The sequence below is a fragment of the Tarenaya hassleriana genome, unplaced genomic scaffold (genome assembly GCF_000463585.1).
Source record: "Tarenaya hassleriana unplaced genomic scaffold, ASM46358v1 Cleome1, whole genome shotgun sequence".
NCBI lineage: Eukaryota > Viridiplantae > Streptophyta > Magnoliopsida > Brassicales > Cleomaceae > Tarenaya > Tarenaya hassleriana.
Window position 1 is genome coordinate 3,129,534 of NW_010960187.1, and position 12,142 is coordinate 3,141,675.

A 12,142-nucleotide genomic window follows, 5' to 3' on the forward strand; every position below is an offset into this window, starting at 1 on the left:
TTCTTCTTCTTCTTGTGCTCTGAGTTTTCGAGTTGTAGACACCGATTCAACTCGGAGTCAACTCGATGACTAATCTGAACGCGGGCTTCGTACATCCAGGTGGCAAAACCGTGTTCATCGACACCAGCCTCGGCACTCACCTCGTCACTCTCCTCGACGACAGCGATACCGTCTCTCATTTTAAAAGTGGAGTCCTTTCTTCTCTTCTTAATCTATCTCTTTGACTGCATGAATGAGAATTTCTCGTGCTTTTCCGTGTAGCGATATCTTGGTTTGTCCTTCATATGCTTTTCCTATTTGTTTAGTTTCTCAGTTGCTAATGGTGGTTTTTTGGGGATCAGTGACGAGGGTTTTACTTAGTCTTGGATTTCGAACTCTGTGCACTCTCTATTTGCAGTAGCTGAATGTGCCAAAATCTGTGTTGGGTGGAGATTCCCTGGTTATGGAAATAACATCTGTTTACCTGCAGAGAAATTGCTCGAGGCTCACCGGCTTTGTTTTCCAGATGTCGGAGACATTGAAATCTCTGCTTTGAAGGTATGTGTTTCGCGAATCGTTCATGACCCTTTTCTGATCAATGGCTGAATGGTGTCTTGTTGTTTTTGTTTGTGTTTACGACATTCCTTCAAGGTGAAACGCAGAGGCCACCTTTATCACCTCTCAGATACCATGTTCGTGGTCAAGGCTTTCGAGGGCATCAGTAAAAGCTGGTTTCTTTTTCTCGATGCCCGGAAAGTTGAGAAGGAGGGTGAGAATCTGCAGCTCCAATGTATTGATTATGGCAAGCAAGTTAAGTACTTGAGTAATGTGGTCGAACCTTTTCTGCTTGGTCCGTCTGGAAAGCTGTGTGAACAGGAGAGTGATCATCAGCTTGTAAAATCCAAACCATCCGTTTGCCTATCTGGTGCTGACAAAGAACACGCGACTGATTTTGATATGGAAGCTGAACACGGTCATGACAATCATCCAGATGTTCATTACCCTGAGACACATTCTGTCATGAATATTGAAGCTGAGCATCAGAAAAAATCAGCTGCTGCTGACCACAATAATTTAGATCCTAAGTTTCTCGAGAAAGAGAAAGATGACGCAACAGGTTCAGAATTTCTAAGTGGAAGTACCCGGAATGAGGTTATGGATGTACAACAAAATCCAAGTCTTGAGGAAGCTTCGGGATCTGAATTAGCTATGACTACAAAGAGAACACGTATATCTAAAAGGGAAACTAAGATTTCAGAATACCATGTTCTGGAAACCGATGGACCATCTGGTGTGTCTGCTCTGACATCAGCTACCAATGCCCATGAAAAGACTGAGAGCATTGCAGAAAAAGTATCTGCCAATGTGGAGGGCAATGGAAATGTTGAGTCTGAGCATCTTGATGGTGCAGCTCCTGTTGCGATTGAGCATTCTATGGTTGTAAGAGAGAATCCTGACTTCCAGGTCAACTCAATTGATGCTGGAGCAGATGTCAGTCAGCATAAACATAATGAAAATGCTGTGGAGAATGCTGTCTCTGTCAAAGAAGCTTCAATTCCGGAAACTCCAGCTAGGAAAAGGAGAAAAGTAGGAAAGAAACATGGGAAGGAGGATTCTGTTGTTGCCGCCAAGCCTGATGTTATTAGCCCGCAGCGCTCAATGCCGGACGGACCGAAAGCTTCAAATCTTGATGCAGCTGAAATAGCTAATGATCATTTGGAGGCTATCAGTGGCTTGACCGCCAGTCCAACTGCAGATAAGAAGAAAAAAAGAAAGAGATCCTCAAAATTTTCCAATATATCTGCTGCTGCTGCTGCTCCCTCGAGAGATCTTTTGGAGGGGAATAATGGGGTGTCTGGAAAAGCAGATCTTGCTATTGTTGGTTCTGATTCTTGTGCAATCTCACCAAGAGAAAAGCTAGATGAACCTCTTACAGCAGCAATAGAAAAGGGTATGTTCCTTTTTCTTCGTTGAATTTAGTTTATTCTCTCTCTGTGATCGGATTTCATGAAGGGTTTCAGTAGGTTTACGTCTGATACAATTGCTGATGTTCTGCAGAAACTGAAATGGTTGAGAAAAATGTCGAAGATGCAATCGGAAGCAGAGTGGCTGTACTAAGTGCTGATGCCAGTCCAACTGCAGATAAGAAGAAAAAACGAAAGAGATCATCAAAATTTTCCGATGTATCTGCTGCTGCTTCTACAATTCCCTCAAGAGATCTTTTGGAGGGGAATAATGGGGTGTCTGGAAAAGCAGATCTTGCTATTGTTGGTTCTGAATCTTGTGCAATCTCACCTAGAGAAAAGCTAGATGAACCTCTTACAGCAACAATAGAAAAGGGTAACTTTATTTTTCTTCGTTGAATTAGTTTATTCTATCTCTGATCAGATTTCATGGAGGGTTTCGGTAGATTTACTTCTGATACAATTGCTGATGTTCTGCAGAAACTGAAATGGTTGAGAAAAATGTCGAAGATGCAGTCGGAAGCAGATTGACTATACTAAGTGCTGCTGCGGATAATCTTCAAACTGCTGATTTCAGAAGCACCCCTCTTCTCTCGGTTCAGGAATCCAGAAAGCTTGACCTGATCGGGAATTACAGTGATCAGATTCAGAACATTGGCCATGAGGGAAAAAATGCAACTCCGATGCTTGAAAATGCTAACCCTGGAACGTTGACTGCAAAGAATGACAGTGAAGCGACAGCTAATAAGGGAAATGTCGAGCTAAATGCTGATGAGGTTAAGGATGCAAAGTCTTCACAGCGCAAGAGAAAGTTGAAAAAGGCCAAGACCCCAGTCGAAGAGCATGTTGAAGGTTCTGGAATTGGTATTTCTTCAGCTGAACCTGTTAAAGTTGTAGATGGTGGTGAGGGAACTGATAGTGTTATTAGAAATGTTCTACAATCTTTGCAGCAAAGCAAGGAAAACGAGGAGAACTTGGAAAAAGTGGAAAAGAAATCAAGGAAGAAAACTAAAAAGAAACAGCCTTTGGATGTGGTTGATAGTCAAGGACCGTTGGTACAGGAAAATAAAGCTGTTGAGAACGAGGCAGCTCCCATGGTGTCCACCAACTATTTGAAGGAAATGGTTGAATTATCTATACCGGGAAAAACTAGTGCCACAAGACAGTCAAGTCGAACCATTTTGGGGTTTGAGAATGATAACGGTATTGAAAATGGTGATCCTTTGCTTTCCAAGAAGAATACAGAGGTATTTGATTCGGCCCGAGATACTGCGTCGCATGAGCTCGATGGCAATGGAAAGGGTAACCTTTCTAATCAAGCTGAACTTGGCCGTGAAAAGGAGAATGCATTTACGGGAGACAATTTCGATATTACCCGAACTGATCATGGTATAGTTTCCAGTGATAAGAAGCTCGATCGAGTTGCCAATGGAACTGGAGCAGCTGAACCTGCAGCTAAACCTAATAATGAGAAGAAGAAGAAGACGAAGAAGAAGAAGGAAACGTCGGTTAAGCATCCTGAGGGTTCCATTGATGAATCACAAAGCTCAATGAAGCCAAATAATAAACGTTCTACCAGTAAAAGAGCTCAACCAGCTAGCTCAAGCAATAGTCAAATCTCGTCAAAGGTTAAGAATGGTAGTGTTGTATCACTACAAAACAAGGATCGCCAAAATTTGGGAATTGGAGCCATTGATGATGTGTCTCATAAGCGTGAGAAAAAAGACTCAAAAGCTTTAATCCCGGATGCTGTTAACAACTCTGTGAAGGGCACAGCCAACAAGAAGGAAGTTGTGAAGAGTTTCAGCGGGCAGGGGAATAAGAGTAACCCGAAAGTTCGAAAGAAGAATACTTTCCGTATATCAGGTGGAATTTTCGATAACTTGAATTCTGAAGAAGATGAACCGAAGCTTTCAGGCTCCTCCACAAGAACACCATTGGATGCGTCATCAGACTACACAGAGGAGGAGAGTGATGCAACTTTCATGTCTCAAAAGACTGGTAAACGATTACTACTCTGAAATCACATTCAGTCTACTCTTTCGTGTAATAATTTCACGACCATCAACTTGGCATTTGCAGGAAATCGTGTCTTTGGTGGGGAAGGCAATGGAGAAACAGACATGTAAGTGAACAATTAACTGATGTCTTAAATGCATTGTTTAGTATTAGTAGTTTACATGATCCGACAAAGCTTTTCTTGATCTCTGTGCTTAGAAAAACCGAAACTTTTGTTGAGAAGATGGTTGATAACTTTGAGCAGGTCATCTGGTCGGAAAGACATGATGAGCTTGGAGAAGATCTTGAGAAGCTCAAGCAGGTTCAAGAAGGCTAAACTAACAGCTTCTCAGTCACAACCTGATGGTGACGATGATGATGATGATGATGAGGCTCTTCCTTTTGACTGTGTTCCTGATAGCCAAGCCCAAGTAAATTAAGTCATCTCTTCCCATTTCTCGGCTCTTCTTTCACCTTCACCTCTCTGAAAGCTTTCATTTTCGAGGACAAGGCCACAACTTTTGCTAATCCCTGTCTGAACCGAGAACAGGGCATCTTGCAAAATCACATCTTTTGTGTCATTTGTTATGGTGTTTCTCGTACTGAAATTTTGGTCGTATAACTGGATGAATACAAGCACTAGCTGAGATTATTTAGCTTATAATATAGGTAAGCCCTAAATTAGGTAAGTCAAAAACTTGCACATAAAACTGTCCATAAAACAAGGATAAAGCTTCGTGGATTTTACATTTAAATATGGGAATTTAATATAGTACTATATAAGATAATGATCAATCGGATCTCATCCGGTTAAGCTGGTTCAGTGCCGGCTGCAGTATATTGTAAGCAACCCAAAGCAACGCCGGCGCAACCACGAATAACAGCAGCTGTCCCCTGTTGTCGCCGGTCGTCGCCTCCGCTACCGCCGCGATCTCGTTGACGGCGGCGGAGGCCTCTGGCGGCCAGACCATCATCCCCAAGCCGCCGCCGATGCCCAGACCGACGATGACTCCCTTGCTGCTTCTCATGCGGTTGAGCTGGTTGAGCGCGGGCTGAAGGATGTTGAAGAGGACCCATCCGATCGCCGGTACGATCGGGAGGAGGAGAGCCAAGCCGCGGTTGTCGGACCCCTCGGCGAGATCGGCGATCTGTTGGACGGCGAAGGCTGGTTCGGTGGAGCTGAGGACGGAGAAGACGGCGCCGGCGACGGCGGAGGAGGTAGCGGCGAGGGAGATTGTGGGTTTTGGTGGGTTGGGGAGGGAGATTGTGGGTTTTGAGGAGATGGGTTTCGACGGGTTGAGGGATTTAGGAGGTGGGCTGAGGGACATGCACTTGGTTGATGTCGCCATAGTCGCCGCCATCGTTTGAAACTGTGATCGGAGGTGCGTGAATGAGAGAGAGAGAGAGATTTTGAGAATATAGGAGGAGAAGAAACGAGGGCCAATGAGGAATGAGAAAATCTGGATTGTTCTCTTATCCCAAGGATTGGAGATTATGGTGAGATTCGAACCTCATAATCTATGCCCCACATGATCTTGGTTTCTTATCCTTTTTTGTTTTAAATTTTTTATTTTATTTTTATTGGCATTTTCTTTTCCTAGAAAGGGTAATATATTTCTACAGGGCTGGCCTGATCAATGGTTTATTTTGTGAGCCCATAAAAGACCATTCACAAAATCACAACGAAGGCCCAACTAAACAAAGATCTAATTGGAGAAGAGAATGACCCATAGGCCCAAAAGATCATATTCTATATATATCTTAATTTCTAAATTACTAAATAAATATCTTAATTCGATCGATTTATACCAAATAAATAGGGTAATAACGTCAATCTACGGTAAGTAGTTACCAAATTGGTATTTATTTGGTACAAATTGACCAAATTGGAATATTTATTTGGTAATTTATAAATTGAGGGGTGTTTTTTTTTATATAAATTTTCCATATATATAACATTTCTTTTGACTTGCTTTCTCTCATCATTCATTTAGTCGTTCTATGCGTGGATTAAACACTTGTTGTCACTAAAAAGATTCTTGCAGTTGTTTAGGGTCACGGGGGGGTTTGATTATCCGTTTCCTTTTATTTATTTCACATTTTTTAAGTAAATAGACAACCGTATTCCAAGCTAATCCAAATCTAATAATTCATTTTAGAGGACAATTGAATTCAAAATCAATATAAAAAAATAATCGATGGAAACCAACAATATTTTAGAAAATTAACATTTTGTAATATAAAATTACATGAATACAATTTTCTGAAAGAAAACTCAGAAAGTAAAAAAAAAAAAACATAAACGAAAAACGAAATATTCAATGTTTGGCATTCAAAGTAAACAAAACCCATAGGAACACGAATTAGGATTTGGCCATTTTCCCCTTTACCAATTAGGATTTTTATCATACTTTAAAATGGAAAAAATTGCACACTGTAATGATTTTATTATTATTATTATTATTATTATTATTATTATTATTATTATTATTATTATTAATTTTATTATTATTATTATTATTATTATTATTATTATTATTATTATTATTATTATTATTATTATTATTATTATTATTATTATTATTATTATTAAATAATCATATTGAATTTGAATAAAAAAAATTTAAAAAAAGATCGACCATATAGGTATTGGTTTTAACAGGTAGTCGCTCCTCTTCTCCGCTCGTCCTTTGCGCACTAAGACGCGAAGCATGAGCAATCGCTGACACCAAATTCCCAGATATTTCCACTCCCCAAAAACCCTAAATTCACCGCAAAAACCCTTTTCCCCGAACCTTGTAATTCTCCTGCAATTCGCCGGAGATGGCTTCTTCCATTTCCCTGAAGCCGAACATCATCCTGTCTCCCTTCACCAGAAGCAGTAGCCCCCGTTTCCACCGCTCCCGCTTCGCCGGCGGATTCTCCGACCAAAGACCCTCGTTTCGTGGCCGGACCCTGGTTGCTCAGTTCGGGTTCAGACCCGGCTCGTTTCCCGACCCGGGTGACTCTCTCGATTCTCTCAGAGAGCTGCTTACTCGGGCCGAGAGTATTCTGTATACAATCGCCGATGCCGCCGTTTCCTCGTCGGACAGTGTTGATGCTGTTACGTCTACTACAACTGGACAGAACAATGATTGGCTGTCTGGTATAACCAATTACATGGAAACTGTTCTGAAGGTAAAGTCTTTAGCCTTTTTTTCTTTCTTTCGGCGATTCTGATTGAATTCGTGTGATTTGATTGATTTGGTTGAGTTGAACTGCAGGTTTTGAAAGATGGGCTCTCGACTTTGCACGTACCTTATGCGTATGGTTTCGCTATCATACTGCTTACAGTTCTAGTTAAGGCTGCAACGTTCCCATTGACTAAAAAACAGGTTTGATTTTGGTATATTTCCTAATCAAATGTTTGCCACGGAAAAATATTTCGTTGATCTGCTGTTCTCGATTGTGGATTGGTGATGGGTTTTTAGGAATTTTGGTTCTTAGAAAGTGAACTCTGTGTTTCTTTTTTCACTCTCAACAGGTGGAATCTGCTATGTCTATGAGGTCTCTCCAGCCTCAAATAAAGGCCATCCAGGAACGGTATGCCGGTGATCAGGTGAATGCATTTCTTTCGGATTCCTAAAATGTCTTCTTTTATGTCTATTTCAGATTATCTCTTTCCTTACTGTACTGGTTGCTTGTGTAAACTTGAAATCAGAGCCATGCTAAATCATGTTCATGCTGAGTATGAGTTATTAGCTTTAAGGAAAGCTAAAAACTTGGTGTTCTGGTGGAGCTTTGTCATCATAAATGATACTAATTGATGCATTTGACTTGAACATGTAAATATATAGCCATATATAGTTCGAAACTGAAATAGACAAATGTAATCTCACTTAAGATTTCCTCTATCTTGCAGGAGAGAATCCAGCTTGAAACTGCTAGATTGTATAAACTTGCTGGAATAAATCCTTTAGCAGGTAATGTATATTCTTGGAAGTAATCATATTCTCATTTGATTTGCCATGTCAACCTCTCGGATTTTGGACATGCAGATGCAGCTTGGTTAAATGTGTGTTTTTAAAGATGAAACTCTTCCATCATGTGCCCAAAAGTTATTTTATCTGTTATTTTTTTTTTCTAATATGTTTGTATGATCTCTGGTAGGCTGCCTCCCGACACTGGCTACTATACCTGTCTGGATTGGGTTATATAGAGCCCTCTCAAATGTGGCAGATGAGGTTTTCTGGACATTCCTTGTTCTTTGTTCATTCATGTAGTTACCCGAAAAACTTTGTTCTGATTTGTAACCTGATACTTGTTTCAAATTCTAAGGGACTCCTTACTGAAGGCTTCTTCTGGATTCCCTCCCTAGCCGGTCCAACAACCATTGCTTCTCGACAGAATGGCAGCGGAATCTCTTGGTTGTTCCCTTTTGTTGTAAGCATCTTGCTTGAAGCTCCCTATAAAGCGGTGCCGATATATTGAGATTGTCACTTTCTACTTGCTAGTATGATATGTATGAGACTGATCATGCATAGACTTGGAAATCTGGCAAATGACTTGAAATAGAGAAAACTTGATGAAGAGTTTCTTCTGCCGTTCATCACTTAGGGATCTTTCTGATATACACTAATTTCCATGTTTCATCAGGATGGCCACCCTCCTCTTGGATGGTCAGACACATTGGCATATCTTGTCTTGCCCCTGTTGCTAGTCATCTCGCAGTATGTTTCCATTCAGATTATGCAGTCATCGCAGGTATTTTTTTTTCTTTACTGACATATATAAGTCTAGTTTTCACCACTTGGAGAAAATAAGATGGTTGTTAATCTCTGTCAATGTTATCTCTTGTTGCTCTTACTCACACTTGTTGCCTTCTTTAAAACGATGTTGAATGTTTCTGAAACCCATCTAAATCCAACGCGAACTAAAAAATGGATCCTTTAAAACATGGAACTTATGATACACTAACAATTCATCTTCTTTGTTCCAGAATAATGATCCGAATATGAAGAACTCACAAGCGGTGACGAAATTCCTTCCCCTGATGATCGGTTATTTTTCTCTTTCAGTTCCTTCCGGTTTAAGCCTTTATTGGTGAGCGGCTACTTGATTTTTCATTTCTCACGAGGGTCAGCTTTCCTCCTGTTCTTGCCTCAATTTTCAAAAAATGCTTATGCAGGTTGACCAACAACATTCTGAGCACGGCTCAACAAGTATGGCTTCAAAAATTCGGCGGTGCGAGGAATCCAGTGCAGAAGTTCACTAATTTGGTCTTGAAGGAAGACAGACCGCAAGTTCAGAAGTCTGTTCCAGAGTTGAAAATCTCGAAAGAAAATAGAGATGGTGAAAAAGCAACCCCAGAGGCAGAAGGGCCTAAACCTGGTGAAAGGCAAGCTTATTACAATATTAACACCGCTGTTTGGAGAAAATATTAACTGGGTGTAGTATTAACATTAATGTGAATCCAGATTTAGGCGGTTGAAAGAGGAAGAGTCAAGGAGAAAGCGAGAAAGAGAAGAGAAGCTTAAAGCTGAGGCCGCTCTAGCACAAGACGGGGAATCTAATACAGCCAGTAAGGAAATGGAGTCTGGAACCGATGCAGCCGGAAGAAATAATGGAAAGGCCGAATCTTATGCAGTTCAAGAATCCACTGATGGTTTAGTGTCGGTGAACGGAAGGCCATCTGGTCAAGAGGACCGAGAAATCAGTGTTAGTCACGAGAGTGAACGCTATCAGTCTGACGAAAACATGGAAAAGGTAAACGATTCTCATCGAGCATAGCCATAGCCATCAAGGCTCGTCTTTTACGGTAGCTGCTGATCGTAAAATCTGAAAACTTTGGTGAACTTGTAGGAGTATACGGTCGTCACATCCAAAGATCACAAGCCTGAAGATAAAGCTAAACGAGCAGAGGAGTGAGATGCTTAGCCTTTGTTCTCTCTGAGCAGGAACTGAAAGAGGATTGATTGATCACTGAGTGGGTCAGTATACTAATTGGTGGTTTAAGGTTGGGATTTATGTAAAAAGACAGAAACTTTCATACAAACGCTTAAACCCCTTTTTGTAACTCATAGAAGCTTTGTCTTTTTCTGTTGTCTTTTTTATTTTTTTAATCTCAATGTAAAAGCAGAATTAGCGTCCCTGTCTCGTTGAATGAATCAATATACGGACAAAAAGATCATTACTTGATTGTATGTATCTTCGCTATGTCTGTTTACACAATCTCAAAACTCAAATGGGGAATGTATCCACCATATCAAATATCATTTTAAGATAAATATTATATAACTTGTATCAGAATTATAATCTTTTGAACCTTTTGAGAGAAATGGAGGCTTCCTTTATGAGAAACCCTATTCGAGTAAAAGGCTTCCTCAGGGCAACATGTTTCTTCACAGGCCCATTAGACGGTTTTTTGGAAAGCCTTTAAAAGGTACTTCCAATTTTTATTTAAAATTAATAAAAAACGTATAAATGAAGATGTATATTTTGTCATTTTAATGTTTCGAGAAAAGTATTTTTCTATATAAAAGTTCGTTTTTGATTTTGATTTGGATTCAATTATAACATAATTTAAAGTAGTATATCAACATATTTTTTTAATTGGTTCAATTATAAAATATTTCATTCAGTTGGATTTTGTATATCCAAATCGAAAATTCCTGCCTATAAATTAAAAAATAGAACAAATTAATGATATCAAAATGCATAATCATTCATCATTCATCATCATATTGTTGTAGAACCAAAATTCTCATTGTTGCATTAAAATATATTATCCAATGAACTTTAGCATTCCTAATAGTTGTCTACGTTATCATGATTCCTAATTACCCATAATATCTAAAATAATTACTTTATGATGGTGGCGATTAATCATTCGATTCGGTGATTACAGTTTATTATAGATAATTAATTCCCTAACCTCATCACATGATCCAATCATTCGAGGGCTTGAAATCATTTCCCCATTTAGTTATTTCCGGTTATTATTTTAATGTTGGACCAACCGAATTCATTAACGTAAATCTGCTTACACAACTTGAAATAAAAATGTGTATAATGAAATTTATATATCCATATTCACGAATAATTTAAGCAGTCTATTTATCTAATATAATTGATATGACCAAGAGCTAATATCTATAATAAATAATACATCAAACCAATGGAAGTTGTCATTTTACTACCAAATTATATTCGATCGTGCTTAAATAATAATATCTATCATGAATACACTAATAAAAAAGACAAGAAAATAGATAAAAAAAATTTAAGTGAAAATCATTTGTTGAAAATGAAAGAATAGTAAAACGTTATTTCGTTGAAACCAATATTTTATCTCTGACATAGATAAAGAATAGATAAAAAAAAATATTCATCGATGTTGTTCCATATCAAATATCATTTTAAGATAAATATTATATAACTTGTATCAGAATTATAATCTTTTGAACCTTTTGAGAGAAATGGAGGCTTCCTTTATGAGAAACCCTATTCGAGTAAAAGGCTTCCTCAGGGCAACATGTTTCTTCACAGGCCCATTAGACGGTTTTTTGGAAAGCCTTTAAAAGGTACTTCCAATTTTTATTTAAAATTAATAAAAAACGTATAAATGAAGATGTATATTTTGTCATTTTAATGTTTCGAGAAAAGTATTTTTCTATATAAAAGTTCGTTTTTGATTTTGATTTGGATTCAATTATAACATAATTTAAAGTAGTATATCAACATATTTTTTTAATTGGTTCAATTATAAAATATTTCATTCAGTTGGATTTTGTATATCCAAATCGAAAATTCCTGCCTATAAATTAAAAAATAGAACAAATTAATGATATCAAAATGCATAATCATTCATCATTCATCATCATATTGTTGTAGAACCAAAATTCTCATTGTTGCATTAAAATATATTATCCAATGAACTTTAGCATTCCTAATAGTTGTCTACGTTATCATGATTCCTAATTACCCATAATATCTAAAATAATTACTTTATGATGGTGGCGATTAATCATTCGATTCGGTGATTACAGTTTATTATAGATAATTAATTCCCTAACCTCATCACATGATCCAATCATTCGAGGGCTTGAAATCATTTCCCCATTTAGTTATTTCCGGTTATTATTTTAATGTTGGACCAACCGAATTCATTAACGTAAATCTGCTTACACAACTTGAAATAAAAATGTGTATAATGAAATTTA

General features: G+C 38.4%; 3 protein-coding genes across 3 annotated transcripts; 2 read left to right on the top strand and 1 right to left on the bottom strand.

The window, feature by feature from the left end:
* Nucleotides 1–6: 6 nt before the first annotated feature.
* LOC104807749 lies at nt 7–4,525 on the top strand. Its single transcript, XM_010533147.1, has 7 exons — nt 7–186; nt 470–537; nt 631–1,930; nt 2,038–2,319; nt 2,424–3,944; nt 4,026–4,068; nt 4,207–4,525. The coding sequence occupies exons 1-7, from the start codon at nt 66–68 to the stop codon at nt 4,379–4,381; spliced, it is 3,510 nt and encodes a 1,169-aa protein (XP_010531449.1). The 5' UTR covers nt 7–65; the 3' UTR covers nt 4,382–4,525.
* A 114-nt stretch (nt 4,526–4,639) lies between these two features.
* Nucleotides 4,640–5,387, bottom strand: LOC104807755 (photosystem II core complex proteins psbY, chloroplastic). Its single transcript, XM_010533157.2, has one exon. The coding sequence runs from the start codon at nt 5,300–5,302 to the stop codon at nt 4,733–4,735; it is 570 nt and encodes a 189-aa protein (XP_010531459.1). The 5' UTR covers nt 5,303–5,387; the 3' UTR covers nt 4,640–4,732.
* Nucleotides 5,388–6,607: 1,220 nt separating this feature from the next.
* Nucleotides 6,608–10,123, top strand: LOC104807763 (ALBINO3-like protein 1, chloroplastic). The gene is made up of 11 exons (XM_010533170.2): nt 6,608–7,118; nt 7,205–7,315; nt 7,465–7,539; nt 7,843–7,903; nt 8,091–8,164; nt 8,259–8,363; nt 8,577–8,684; nt 8,920–9,023; nt 9,109–9,318; nt 9,398–9,686; nt 9,783–10,123. Exons 1-11 carry the CDS (start codon nt 6,765–6,767, stop codon nt 9,846–9,848), a joined length of 1,557 nt encoding a protein of 518 aa, XP_010531472.1. The 5' UTR covers nt 6,608–6,764; the 3' UTR covers nt 9,849–10,123.
* Nucleotides 10,124–12,142: the final 2,019 nt, after the last annotated feature.